Raw genomic sequence first — 13998 nt, 5'->3', positions numbered from 1 at the left:
GAGATAGCGACCACGAGGCGTTCCCCACCCTGATCGCAGGTGGTCAAGTTTCAATGGGGCCGTTCTTTCAGAAAACAATGTTGGTTAGATAACAGAGTTGTTTCAGCGGGGGTTCAATTGAGGACCACTCTTGTATCCATGGAGACAGCCTCCCATGGTAAGCATAGTGTGTGTGAGTGAGTGAGTGTGGTCAAAGCAGGGGTTAGAGTTTCACTATGTGTATAAATAGCAGGTTATAATGGAAATAAACCCATCGTCCTAGTAAAAGCCTACAGTGTTACACTAGAGTGCACTACTTTTCCTACCACATGCTCCACCGGCCAACATTTCACAGAGCCCACTTTGAGAATGACCTGCATGGACGACATGTAACATTAAATAAAGAAATAACATTGCACTGTAAAACTAGTTACTCTTGGCATTATGACATGTAAAAAACTTAAAAATCAGACGGAACTCTTCTAACTCAATCATGTTTTGCTGCTTAGCTCAACGGTTCATATTTTCAAACATGTTTTAATTTTACCTGAGAAAAGGCTTCCAGGGTGGAGATTAACCAACGCTTTTGGCAACGTGGCGCTATCCCTCTGTACACGCATCTTTAACATGTGGAGAAATCCAAAGCTTAACAGACCTGCAGTGCCTCATTACAGCTGCTAACCTACGATTAAACAATCATTGGTCAGGCAAGGGTTTAGCAAACAAACAATTAGCCATCACAGATTAAAAGCCCCGTCACTCTTAAGTCCCTCTTTTACTTTCAGTTCATTAAAGTTGTGTAAAGTACACTGATATTGGCAAAAGAATTATACCAATAAAAACCTTTTAAGCTGTCAGCGTGCATTAACCATATGTTGGTTTAAATTCCTAATATTGTTAAACAGTGCGGCAGTAATAGTCTATTACAGCCTGCTCGCATCGATCGCTTTGTCCCATAATCACTTCCTGTTTTGGCGTTTCCTGTCCCACCGTCTGTTTTTACTTTCCCTCTTGATCAATCTCTGTCCTCTTCTCTGGGATGGACATGTATCCGTTCGCAAAGTCTCTGCTCTCTTATTCAATCACCCCACTTCCTGTTTACCTGGCAGCGGGTTTGTGTTTTTGTGTGTGTGTGTGTGTGTGTGTGTGTGTCTGTGTCTGTGTCTGTGTGTGTGCAGCTGAGCAAATATGGATCGGAACTCATCATCACTCGTCATCCTGTCCTATGCACTTTGCCAGCCATTGTACACACAAACAGAAAACACCCTGGTGCACAGAAATATCATTCATACTGAGCCTGCAAGCTGTTGCACCAGATACGTTTAAGTTCAAACCCACTGTAGCTTGGTTTGAACGAAGTTCTCCTCCAACTTAATAGTAACGGACTACGCCACAGACACACGTTTAGTGACAAGGTTAAGGTGTAACTGAAAGTGTACATGCCCCCAGGGCGTGTGGAAGTCGTGCTTAAGCCAGAGTTTATTGCTGTAATGCAATGTCTTCAATATCTACAGTACATTGTTTAGGTTTTCACGTCTGTAGAATAGTTTTAGGTGACCGAGAGTCCACGGCCATGGTAGCGGCTTTTTATCAGGCTGTACTAGATGCTAAGCTGCTGATATTTCGAGCCGTCCTCACTCCCAATTGGTCAAATAACACAGCAGTATGACACGCACCAGGCTTTCAATTAACAAAGAAAGATGGACTTTCACCCAGGAGGCCGCTGTTCGTGTCCCGTGTGAACTTTGACTTCTTTTACCTTTTTTTTTAATTTACCTTATGTAGTTAACGTCCACAGTGGGAGGCATCCAGGAGGGATCCTGATTAGATGCCCGAACCACCTCAGCTGACTCTTTTGGTTGAGACCCCTGGGAAGACCCACAACACGCTGGAGGGATTATATCTTCCAGCTGGCCAGGGAACGCCTTGGGATCCCCCAGAATGAGCTGGGAAATGTTGTTGGGCCTGCTGCCACTGCGACCCGGCCCCGGATAAGCGGCTGATAATGGATGCATGGATGGATGGATGAATGGATGTAGTTAATCATCATTTACTTGTGTTGCTTCAGTAAACCTAACGTCTCACTAAAATGTTGGAAGTTTATTTTGAAAAGAGAGTGAATGCATTTAACGAGCATAAGCTGTACGTTTCCTGTGAACACAACAAATTTATTTTAAAAAGAAGAGTCCAAAACTAGCGTGTGTACCTATAGCGTCATAGTTCCAAGAGTTGGGCCAATGACCCAGCGTCGGCATCTGAAGAGCTGGGAGCGAGAACTTGTTGGATATTTAAGTGCAATGTTAACGTGACATCTGGTGATAATCACATAACACAATACACAGCTGAGATGGTTTGGAATGCCATGGGTTTTGCAAGTCCAGTATTTGGTTCTAAACCTCAGTAGGATTCGACCTCTGGGGACCATGAACATCTGTGCAAAATGTCGCTTTCATTCTATCCAACAGTTGTTGAGATATTTGTGAACTAAAGTGGAACGGCTGCCTGCCGACCTACTTTTCCCTCCCTGGAGCCCTGCCACTAGTGAGGTTAAAAAAAACATTGTAATCGATCAATACGCTTTGTTTGAATTATTAATAAAGTAACGGACAATGATGTGTTCTAGCTCACATCTAGCTCACATGTTATGGTTCAGTTTTCTTCTTGAAACAATCCAACAGAATGATGGGCTGTTGGATGTTTGCTGATTGGAACCAGGAATTTACTAATGTTTACATATTTTTCTTGTATAATTCCATGACAATGGTGATTTGTATTGAATATGTCCTGTACAGGTACATCCAGAAGACAAGAGAGGTGTAATATAGAGTATTCTATATATGTGGACAATCATGACACCTGTATGCGGTTGTTGCACTCAGAGGTTCAATAATGTTGTCCATGTAAGTGAGAGACAGGAAGGAGGGAACATAAAGATAATTGTTGTGTGTGTGTGATTCAGCAGTTCAAAAGAAGAATAGCGAAAATGTGGTGTGGGAATACGCAAAAATATCACAAATACACATCTTCTGGATGACAACTATGCACACCGGTGAGAATTATCCGCATTGCTGTGTCCTATTTACATAAAAAAATATAAAATAAATCACTTATTTTGAAGTGTCCTCCAAAGTTAACTACACAATAAACTAATCGGACCAGCAAATGTGTTGCTAACGTTAGCCGTTGTGTCTAGCCCAGTTCTGTGACCTAAAACGTTCATCATCCTAATTGTAGACATGATCACATGCAGGCAAATATATTGTCCTTTATTTTAATCGTCGCAGTTTGCCGTACAATATTGGGTGTTGAGAAACCAAATTGATAACTAGCTAGCCAAAAGCTGCCTAGCTAGCAAGCCATCCCCAATTTGTCAAATACCACAGCTCAGTCAGTGCTGCAAGGCGTCTCCATGAGACGCACCAGGCTTTCAACTAACTACAATAATGGGTCAAACGCTTACAGATATTTCACCCAGGAGGCCGCTGTTCGGGTCCTGTGTGAAAACAAGTCAACCCTGACGTGTTTGTTAACCTTTTTGTTCCATAACGTATGCCTTTCATTGGTCCATCATTTTTTACGGCTAAAATCCGTGTCCGTCCGAATATTTTTTCTCCGAGCACGAATGTTCTGCAGGGATGTGCAAAGCATTCCTGAGAACACACATTTTCGGTTCTCTTTAAAAACGTTTTCTTTGCATGTACACCAGTGCTCGGTGTGCAACGGCTTTAAAAGGGAAGCGAAGATAGCAGAGAGAAACAGGTGAGAGGTCGGGAGCGAGGATGTGAGGATGTGAGGATGTGAGGAGGGATGTCGGACAGGAAAGAAGGCCGATGTTCAAGGGGAAAGAAGTAATTGATCAGGTAATAGAATAAGAAAGACGGGGCAGGTCTGTTTGTTTCATGTGGGAGTCAGTTTATCACACACACTCTCCTCTTCCCTCTTGTGTCAGAGGCTTCAGAAACCGATGCGTCAGTATCATACGGATGTGCTCTAGGGTGATGTGTGCGTGTGTGTGTGTGTGTGTGTGTGTGTTTGGAGAGTTCGAACGGATATGACGTGTGTATTTATAGTAAATTAATTCAGCTGGCCGCCCCTCTGACTTCCTCTGGAACACTCTGAACTGTGTGTGTGTGCTAGTGCACGTCCATGTTGCGTTGTGTGACATCGTCCGGTCTGACGATGTGACGTTGGCTGCTGCTCGCCCATAATGCGGCTGTCAATCAATGAAAGTGTCCCATGGCAACACTCTGAGTGACAGAGTTGGTCCCGGGTTCAATTAGGTAGCAAAAGAGAGAGAGATTATATAGGCAATATGGACATCAGTCCTACTCTATTTTAGTTTAATCGAGTTCTAATGTCTGGTTTATTCAATCGGTAAGAAACGACTGCACTTAAGCTCCTTGTCTAACGTCTGTTTCAGGGATCGACATTCGGGAATGACTGATCTTTGTCCTCCAGAAAATGACACAGTTCGTTTGAATTGTGTTACGTAAATTATTTTGTACATGGAATGGTGTTTTTTTATTATTATTTTACAGCCAAACTTGTTGTAAAATATGTAGGCTGCAACTAACACTAATTGTCATTATCCCTTCATATTGTGGATTATTTTCTGTCCATGAAATGGACAGCATGATTTCCCAGAGCCAAGGTGACATGTACAAAAGTCCTTTTATTGTCGAATTACAATTACAATGTTCTGTTGATCAAATAATTAATCATCTGCATTCAAAATTTGTTGTTGTTTCTCATCCTCACGTTATCGAATAGTTTGTATAGTTATTTACACATCGTTGGGGGGCCTTTCATTACTGTGTGACTTCATGACTTACAATTATTCCTAAAAGTGATGAAACCAAATTGTAACCATTGACAAAAAGGACCACTTACTAGCTTTTTTCCCCCAGAGCTTTCAACTACATCCTACATCCATCCTATCACTTGTATGTCTCTTCGTAACGTGAATGCTGCTGTTCATCCCTGGCGTTGTCGTGTTTACTAACCGCACTGCCCTCCGTTTTAATGGCTTTGCTTTGATTCCCACAATTAGTGCGTTTACCACCCGCATCCCATATGGGTCAACGGCGATGATAGAGAGAGAGAGAGAGAGACTATACTTACAGTAATTAATGAGTTAACTGTGGTAATGAACCAAATGCTATTTTGCTGCATCGAGCTCGGCTGATCTGGCGTCAGTTGAATGTCTGAGTAGAGCAGTCTCTCTCTGGCGGAGGCAGATGCTGTTTTACTCGGTCTGGAAGAAAGGATGTCACACTGTCACCTCTCTCATTACGGCAATGAGGATGTGTGTGTGTGTGTGTGTGTGTGTGTGTGTGTGTGTGTGTGTGTGTGTGCATGTGACTCAAATCATGTGCATGTGCACGACACATCGACATGTTTAAGGAGAGCTGGAGGATGCTTGTTGCCTAGCAACCGCCTCTGTGCAACCCAGTGCGCCCTAGTTGTGTGTGTGTGTGTGTGTGTGTGTGTGGGCAGGGAATCGGTTCGGCTCCAGGCTGAGGTGTTGCAGCAACATTGTGAAATCAGTATTTTCCCAGAGTTCTGCTGCGGCAGGCAACAAAATGGTGCTGATATTCAGTTTGTGTGTTTGTATCTATGTGTGCGTGTGTGTGCAGCATCTGCAGGTACAACACATGACACACATATTTAGGTGAAGGGTTTTACTACTTTACTTACTTTGAAATGATTCCTTTACTATATCGTATAGTGGTGTTGCATATAAATCCTGTACTCAACCATACTGGACCCACACACTTATGTTGTCGGATTAGATCTCTTGACTGCACTCATAGGGCGTGTACCGACTGGGCTTGACGAGGGTGGGACAAATTACCTCATTAATCAATCTTATTGGTCCAGAGGGTTTTATAAATTCCCAGCATAGCTCCACCCAGCTTTAAAAAATGAAAAGTGAAAATGGTTTGTTTTCTCCCCAGTTTTCTCTGGAGCCAAAGATGGAGTAGAATCATAGAGGGCCTCTTGGGGAGTGATGTGTGTCGGGGAGGTGCAGTTGTCTTGATTTTCTCAGGTTAGGGTTGGGTGATATATTAGAATTCTACAACTGCCCAACAACTTAGTAGTCAGTAGTTTCTGCTTGGGGGATGTGTTCTTGTCCGAGCTACAAGTTTGCTACGTTCCACAAGCTCTCCTGGCCTTTTTTTGTTTCCTTAAAATGTATGAATAAAATAAAAACTCAAGAATGGAAATATTCGTACGGTTATTCTCCTTATTGAAACAACTGTCTTTCTACTGTTCCAACAACCAGCAACTCTGGTTTGGCCCCAAACATTACATGAATCCTTAATTCGCTAAGTTAGATGGGAAAATATGTTTTGTTTTAGCCAGAAGCTCTGACTTACTCAGACAGACCATTAAATTAGCCAAATGAAATGACAATACCCCCCCACCCCCCTATAGATTCTACAATATGCCACCCATCCAAATGTCTTCATGCTTTTCCAGCATGACCCGTTTCCATCCGAGCACCGGTTACTTGGATGGAAAAACAGCAACAGATGTGGAACTGACCCCCCCCCCCATTGCTGCCGCTACCCCTCCTCCCGGCTCGGCTCGCTCTCTGGCGGAACACTTGAGTTCCAGTCGAGCCGCACGTTTCATCTAGCAACCCTCTTTTTTTTAAAACCTCTGCATTTTTTCATGACGGTCGGCTCACCGAGCGTTTGGCCGCGTTCAACGCAACGTTCAAACCACACTGTTTGCTCATTGGTCGTAAAAGAATACGGAGGAGTAGATATGTGAACTTTGTTTGCATGTGTGTGTGTGTGTGAGAGCAGTGAGCAGATGGCGTGTGTGTGCTACCTGCTCAGGAAGCTCAGTCCAAGTGTTGGTTGATGAAGAAAAAGGAAGCAGGGACGGTCAACGAGGATCAAACAGCTCCTACCACGCCAAAACTCACACACACACACTAGCACAGTTCATCTGTCCAATAGTATATGCGGATAAATTATTAACGCTGATTATTTTTACTGAGACATCAGAGTTATGTGCTTCACAAATCACTGTAATGCTTGTGTATTTGGTTAGGCCGTGTCGATTTACTGTGTGCGCGTACATCTGGCAGGCACTGGACGATGTTGGCCGAGCTCCCGCTCTCACCCACTCTGCCCTTATATGATGTCTTTTACAAAGCTTCTGTCCTTCTTCGATGATGGAGCGGGGGGTCACAAAGTCCAAAGCAAAACAATTATTCAACCCACACAGGGATGAAGGAGAGAGATGGCTTTTCTATGTCTTTACTGGTTCTAAACCAGAGGATTGTGTGCATTTTCTGCGGGTGTTTTTACATGTCTGTGTATGTGTGTGTGTGTGTGTGTGTGTGTGTGCGTGCGTGTGTTCTTTTACATGGAGTAGTGAAGTGGGAGGGGTTATTTAACAAAGATCATCCCCCCCTCATATCACTGGTTTAAAAGCTAGGCTGCAGTTAGAATGAACAACCAAAACAACTGCCAATCGAGTTTCCTCAACAACTATGCATTTATTGCAAAATATGAAGATTAATGGGGTTTCAACACACACACTGAAGCAATGCCACTGACTAAACATAGAGTGCACGACACTGACACATTATCTATCACCTTTCAAGTTGTGGTGAATTTATCAGCAAACAGTTGTTCTCCATCTGAAAAGGATACAACTTAGGTATAGACAACTAAACTACTTGGTTACGCTTAGGAAAAGATTGTGAACTACTTAGTTAGGTTTTAACGTTTGTCTGTACAAAAAACTAGGTTTAGGAAAAGATTGTGAACTGCTGGAGAGGTAGCATTCGTGGATTTTTAGAACTTTTTTGTTTACAACATCTGACTGCTGCTGCCAAAAATCCTGATGAGAGCGGTGAGAGTAAACCAAAACAGGAAAGCATTAAGCGGTTGGGCCATATTTTTTTTTTCAAAATGTTCCACCACCGTCACTGTCAACCCAACAACCAGCAATTTCTCATATATTCGTGCAGGTGTGTGTACGTGTGCGCCGCAGTTCGAAAAGGTTAAACCGACACTAGAGTGTAGTTTTACAACATTCCTGATTGGATTCCGCAGGGTGCCGTTCAAGAATAAAGTCAACCTTAATATTGCAGCAATAATGCATGAATACAGGCCCTGCTACCGTGCCTGCCAATGTAATTGCACTGCAAGTGCTACAATGGAGAAACAGAGAGGAAAATGATTACGCAAGACAGAGAAAAGAAATACTATCATCTTTCTCATTTGCAGACCTGTAGGGAAATGATAGCAGAGGAAGAAAGGAGAAAATGAGGATAGAGGGGGCGGAGAGGTGGATGAAATAGTCAGAGGAGGCGGAATGGGGACAGATCAATCAGGGCCGAGACAACAGGTCCACTCTCAGCGAGAACTCCAGTGTTCAGCACTATTTTCCATCCTCACTGCCAGAAAGAGAGAGAGTCAGAGAGGAAGGGAAAAGAAATTTGGAGAGACAGGAGAAAGCCATGAGAGCTTAGGCTATAAGCTAACGTTTCCTTTCCATTCGTTTCCCTCTAAACTAAATGGATTCCATGTAATATAAACTCCCTTGTTTAAGGTTTGTCTGTACAAAAAACTCTGTATTCCCCATAATAAGAAAAGCAATGACACTGTTCTTTTTTCCTCTCCCATGAGGATAAAATCAGCCCATTTTGGCCAGGGGTAAGAAAGCAGAGAATCAGCAGACTGCAAATAATCCCTCTGTAAAAACCATGTAGTCTCTTTTACCTTGACTGCCTACATCTCATAATTGGAATATGGATATATCTTACCTTTTCTAACATGCGTGCGTAGACACTACAATTTTAAAATTAGCATACAGCAAGTCAACCGGCAGGGTGGTGTTAGCTCACACGCAAATATGTCACTTATGTACAGAGCCTAAGTGAAACAGGAACTGTTCCAGAAGTGAGAACACTTCAGTTAAGAAGCACATGGACATTTGTAGGAATGCAAATAACTAAACATCCAGCCAGGAACATGACCGTACTCAACTGTGCGTCATGCTTTCTGTTTAATTTGCTTTCTGTTTAATTTGTTATGGTAATTTTTAGCCACGCTAGCAGCAGGGCTCTTGGCATGGCAATGGCGGTTTGTTGGTCTGTTGGTTGGTCATTCATGGTCCCTTCATGTTATCCTTTAAATTGGCTTGTGCTAATCTGTTTAACACTTTGGGCCAATTAAAAACACCTACCGCTACTCGCTAACATATAAGACAGTGAACATGGTAAACATTAAACCTGCTTAATATCAACATGTTATTGTTGTCATCAGCTGTCGCTGAGGGGCTTACAACATTATGATGGAAGTGATGACCATTCCCATTATCACTTCCACCATATAAACTGTTGCAACAATTTTTGGATTGACACCATTTGTCGCAAAGATTTAATGCTAAATTTAACTATTTTTGAACCACTCAAAAATATATAGAATTGTTCAAAGAATCCCTCCAAAATACCACATTAAGACACCAAGACCTTGAGCAATACCAAACAAAAAGCCATGTTTTTCCACAACCATAAGAGCTTTCCAGTCGTACCCAATGTATGCACTTCTAAGACTGTTAAGGGCAAATGACCTTAGAAGAGTTTTGGTGGATAAGGTGGAAACCAAGTTTTGATGAAAAGTAGGCTACACAATTTTAATATGCCTACGTTTTCATGTTGTTGATATTGCAACAATTTCAACTTCTAAGTGCAAATGATGCTGTAGTATATGCTCATTTAGCTTAAAATGAGAGATTTCAGTGAGGTATAGGAACTAGTGGAACAACAATAACAGCTAATGATATAAATGTTGTTTTCTGAAATAGACAAAGATGCTTTAAACATTCCTGACCCTTCTTTACCTTGATCATGAAACCCGGCATATAATTGGATAAATTTGCTCATTGTGTTTAAATTACCTTCAATTTACGTTTTTTCATATCTTTCTTGTATACGTATTTTCATATCCAATAATATTCAACACATTTGTATAACCTATGTACAGCATATTTCAACATACTAACAGTTGCTGAAGCAACATTTCATGGTTTGCAGTATTTCATATATATATTTTCTCTTGCACAGTCTTAAAACACATTTTTCTTTCTTTTGCGTTATCGTATAACCAAAGGCAGTGCGCAAACACCCCGACTTGCACACAAAGACAAAAAAGCTCTCCAAAAAACCCCAAGGGTTCAACACTTTTAATTGACTTTATAAAAACTGATTTTTTATTCCTCAGTTTCGTAGAGATTACTCGCCGCCAGCAATTTCAGAGAAGCTTTGCTTCCGTGGGAAAGTTTATTTTCAGATTTCCACAAAACAAAACAGTCCGAAGCCAAGATTAATCAGATTTCTCTATTGTGCTGCATTTTATTACGTGTCAATTTGCTCTGCAGATAGCGTCCTCGCTGCAGGCAGCTCCAGGCTAGTAGGAGACTGGGAACACATATGGGTGCTGTCGGATGCTTTGACAGTGAGCGGCCTGCAGTCAGTGCAGTGTCCCACATTGCAGAAGCTGTGAATGCAGCAGTGTTTTTTTTAATGTGTTTTTTCAGAATTTAGGAGTGTGTGGCATTTTCTGTTAGGACATGAATGTATTTACGAGTTCCCACAGTATCTGTGTGTGTGTGTGTGTGTGTGTGTGTGCGTGAGTGTGTGAGTGTGTGTTTTTCAGCTGGGTGGCTTCATCATAACCATGGTTTCACTGTTTGTTATTACTGTCTACTGCTATGTTGCTGTCCAGCATCGCCGAGCAAACACACACACATGCACGCACGCACACACACACACCCACAGAGGCACAATGATGCAATAGCAAAAACTTTGACAGGAGATATTTATCACCCAGTTTGCTTTTTGAACCAGGTGTGTGTGTGTGTGTGTGTGTGTTCAGCCTGATTAGTCTGCTGAGAGCGATCATCATATTCACTCTTCTCTGCACACAGTACTGTTGTCACTGCTCATACAGTTGAACGGTCATACTAGATGTTGCAGCCAGTTCTTGGAGGCCCTGATGCTGCGTACACACCAAAAGCGTTGGGTGATGTTATGAACCCAAACAAGAGGTCGTTTGATGTTCCGACGTTTGTGGGATGTCCACAACAAGTATAAAGCAGAAATAGTGGTTATTTCTTCCGTGGTGGATGGCGGAAATGATAACTTTCCACGGGGTAAAGCCACAGAGATAAGCCACGCCCCCTCTAAGGCGCGAATGACGCGAATAAACCACAAATAGTCGGGCGAGTAAACTGTGTGAACGCAGCATAAGTCTCAAACTATGACGCTCAACGTGACCATAGTTATGGCGGGAGAAAGGGAGGAGGTCAGGTTTGCTTGGGGAGGTAGTTTGGGGTAAATGGACGTGGTACTTACCGCAGACCTTTCACCCAGCATACCATTGTTCGTGTCCCGCAGAACCCAAAGTCAATATGAACTTATTTCAAGTTAAATTCTGTAACATTAAGTAACGTTACATGTACTAAGTTATCCTGAATAAGTTGACTTACCTAACTAGGCAACTAACATACTTATTATAACCTCAGTCACAATATTTTACTAAACTCAGCCGAGGTCGTTTTGTTGCCTAAACCTAGCCCAGTTTTTTCCTGGGCAGAACATATTTTTTTATTTAACCAGGAGGGACTCAACACAAACACACAGCAAGGGAGACATCCCTTCCATGTCTCCTACATGGATCATCAGCTGGTGAGGATGCTAACATTTCTTTGCCTGGGTCATGCAGCTCTAGCATCAGTCCTTTAGCACAATAGCATGTAGCCGTCAAATTCATATTTTAGGACCTTTTTACATGATTCTCATTTTAAAATGAGTCCACATGAAAATGTCAGCAGGAAACAGCGTTTCCGACCAATCTCGATGAGCTAATGTTAGCTTAATTCACCTGCTAGCTACAGCCGATACCTCTGTCTAAAATAAAGGACCCATTGTTTATAGAATTTTGCTGGTCAGATGATGTGTTATGGAGTCATAGGTCAGAGGCTGCTGGACAGATGTGGAATACTGTGAACAAAGACAAATGTGTTTTTCTTCCTTTTTGGTAAGTGGCCAGTCATTTTACGCAGCTTATTGGTAATACATAGATTTGACCTTGTCTCTCTTTTTCCTCTCTCTTAAAATGTTTTGCGTTATCGTTTCTCTGACCGAACTTCTCTACATGTCGACCACAACTTCACCACGCCTTCGTATTAGTGCATGTGAGTGGATGCATATCATTTCCTATGGTGTTACATCCCTCTCACAGCATGCAAACACACAGTGGTCGGCAAGTCTGCAGAAGACACACACACATACACACTCAAACAGAAGATGCAGATAGTGCCTTTAAAAGCTCTTTGTCCGTGTGTGTAAGAGAGAGAGAGAGAGAGATTGTGAGAGAGATTGTGCATATGAGTGAATCCCTGCATTTAGCGGCCAGAAATAGCTTGTTAGGAAATAAATGTCCCTCTCCCAGTGGCGCTGGGAGCTCTCTCCCCTACAATGGAGGGACTGTCCTGTTTCCTGCACCGTGGAGTGTGTGTGTGTGTGTGTGTGTGTGTGTGTGTGTGTGTGTGTGTGTGTGCGTGTGGCAATGGGCGAGGGAAAGCAGAAAGAGAGCGTACAGACTCCTCTTGGCTGCATGTCAGCTGACATTAGACATGAAAACAAGGGGCAGAAAATGAACACCATGATGTGAGTGAAAGGAGGCTGTGCTCTGACTCCCTCTACCTGTAGATAAGTTACTTTAGTATTGATGATGTGTCGGATCTAACAGGCGTCGATCATTTGTCTGGTGAGCAGCGTCAGATCAGGAGAGAGGTCGTTGACCTTGCCATTAGCGTCTTCACCTGTGACTTTTCTATTGGCAGCGAGCCAGTCACCAGGCCTCCTGAGCTGTGATGGGAACAGTGGGTGAAACGGTGATTTCATCACTGTGAATAGAGATGTACCGGTACCATTTTTTCCTTCCCGATACCGACACTTGAACGCGTGTGTCAGCCAATGCTGCATTGAAAAAAATTATTATAAAAAAAGATTTAAATAAATAAGTCTCTTTGCGAAAAGCTTGTATTTGACTATAACGCTATAATTGACCTTCGCTCACTACACAGCTTTTGAGAGTAGAGCTTGAACGCATCAAAATGTAGCTCAGTGCAACCATTTCAACCAGGTTTGGTTCTTCACAATGTACCATGATCAGGGAGAAACCAGAGTCATTATGAAGCTATAGCCACCAGCTGGTTAGCCTAGCTTAGCACAAGTAGCTGTTGATGTGGTTTTGGATCCTGTTGACGAAAATGGCATTTAATCTAATGCCGTCTAAACTTTCTAAAATTAATCTGGATTCAATCAGGATGTGCCAGAAAAACCCACCACAACTAAGTCACACTTAATCATCAAATATATATAATAATATATTAAATTATATATTAAAAAAAATAGATATTACTTGTAAGAAAGCTGCACATTGCTTATGTTTATATTATATTTATAGGGGCAGGTTTTGAATGTAATTTTGCATTCATGCCTCACCACACACAGAAGCAAGCATGCTCTGAAGGAGAGACGGATATGTGGTCCTGAACTCAAGTGGCATGCCGAGAAAATATGACGACAATGTGACTCATAATAAAGGATGATGATTCTTTTAATATTGTATAAAGCCGCCGACCGTCCATTTATGTGCTGCAAAAATCCATTAATGTTCGACTTTCTTTGTGTTTCAGAGCTCCTCGGGTCGGCAAAGAAAGTGAATGTCAACTTCCAGGACATAGACGGGTGAGTTACCTCTCCCATTCTTGCTCACTCCCTTCCTCCTGCCCCTTTTCTTTTAAACCGTCGTCCTCTCCCACTCATTCATACGCAGAAACAGCTGCATTGTCACGACAGTTTTGCCAGCATCTCTATCGTATTAAAAGCGGAAGGATTAGCCCAGATACCACCCGAGTTCATGGCGTGTTTATGTTCATGTGTGAAACAGAGGGAGCATTAATGCTGCCAGAAGCCTTGCA

General features: G+C 42.4%; 1 protein-coding gene across 2 annotated transcripts in view; it reads left to right on the top strand.

The window, feature by feature from the left end:
• caskin1 (CASK interacting protein 1) overlaps positions 1 to 13998 on the top strand; it is an 82564-nt gene that overhangs the window by 31271 nt on the left and 37295 nt on the right. For both annotated transcript variants that reach the window (XM_034540414.1, XM_034540413.1), the window contains exon 2: positions 13714 to 13765. In XM_034540414.1, coding sequence (XP_034396305.1) covers positions 13714 to 13765 — 52 coding nt within the window. The remainder of the gene's footprint in view (positions 1 to 13713; positions 13766 to 13998) is intronic.

The sequence above is a fragment of the Cyclopterus lumpus genome, chromosome 8 (genome assembly GCF_009769545.1).
Source record: "Cyclopterus lumpus isolate fCycLum1 chromosome 8, fCycLum1.pri, whole genome shotgun sequence".
In the NCBI taxonomy this organism is placed as follows: domain Eukaryota; kingdom Metazoa; phylum Chordata; class Actinopteri; order Perciformes; family Cyclopteridae; genus Cyclopterus; species Cyclopterus lumpus.
Note: the sequence above shows the minus strand (reverse complement) of the source record. Positions and strands in the feature narration are given on the sequence as shown.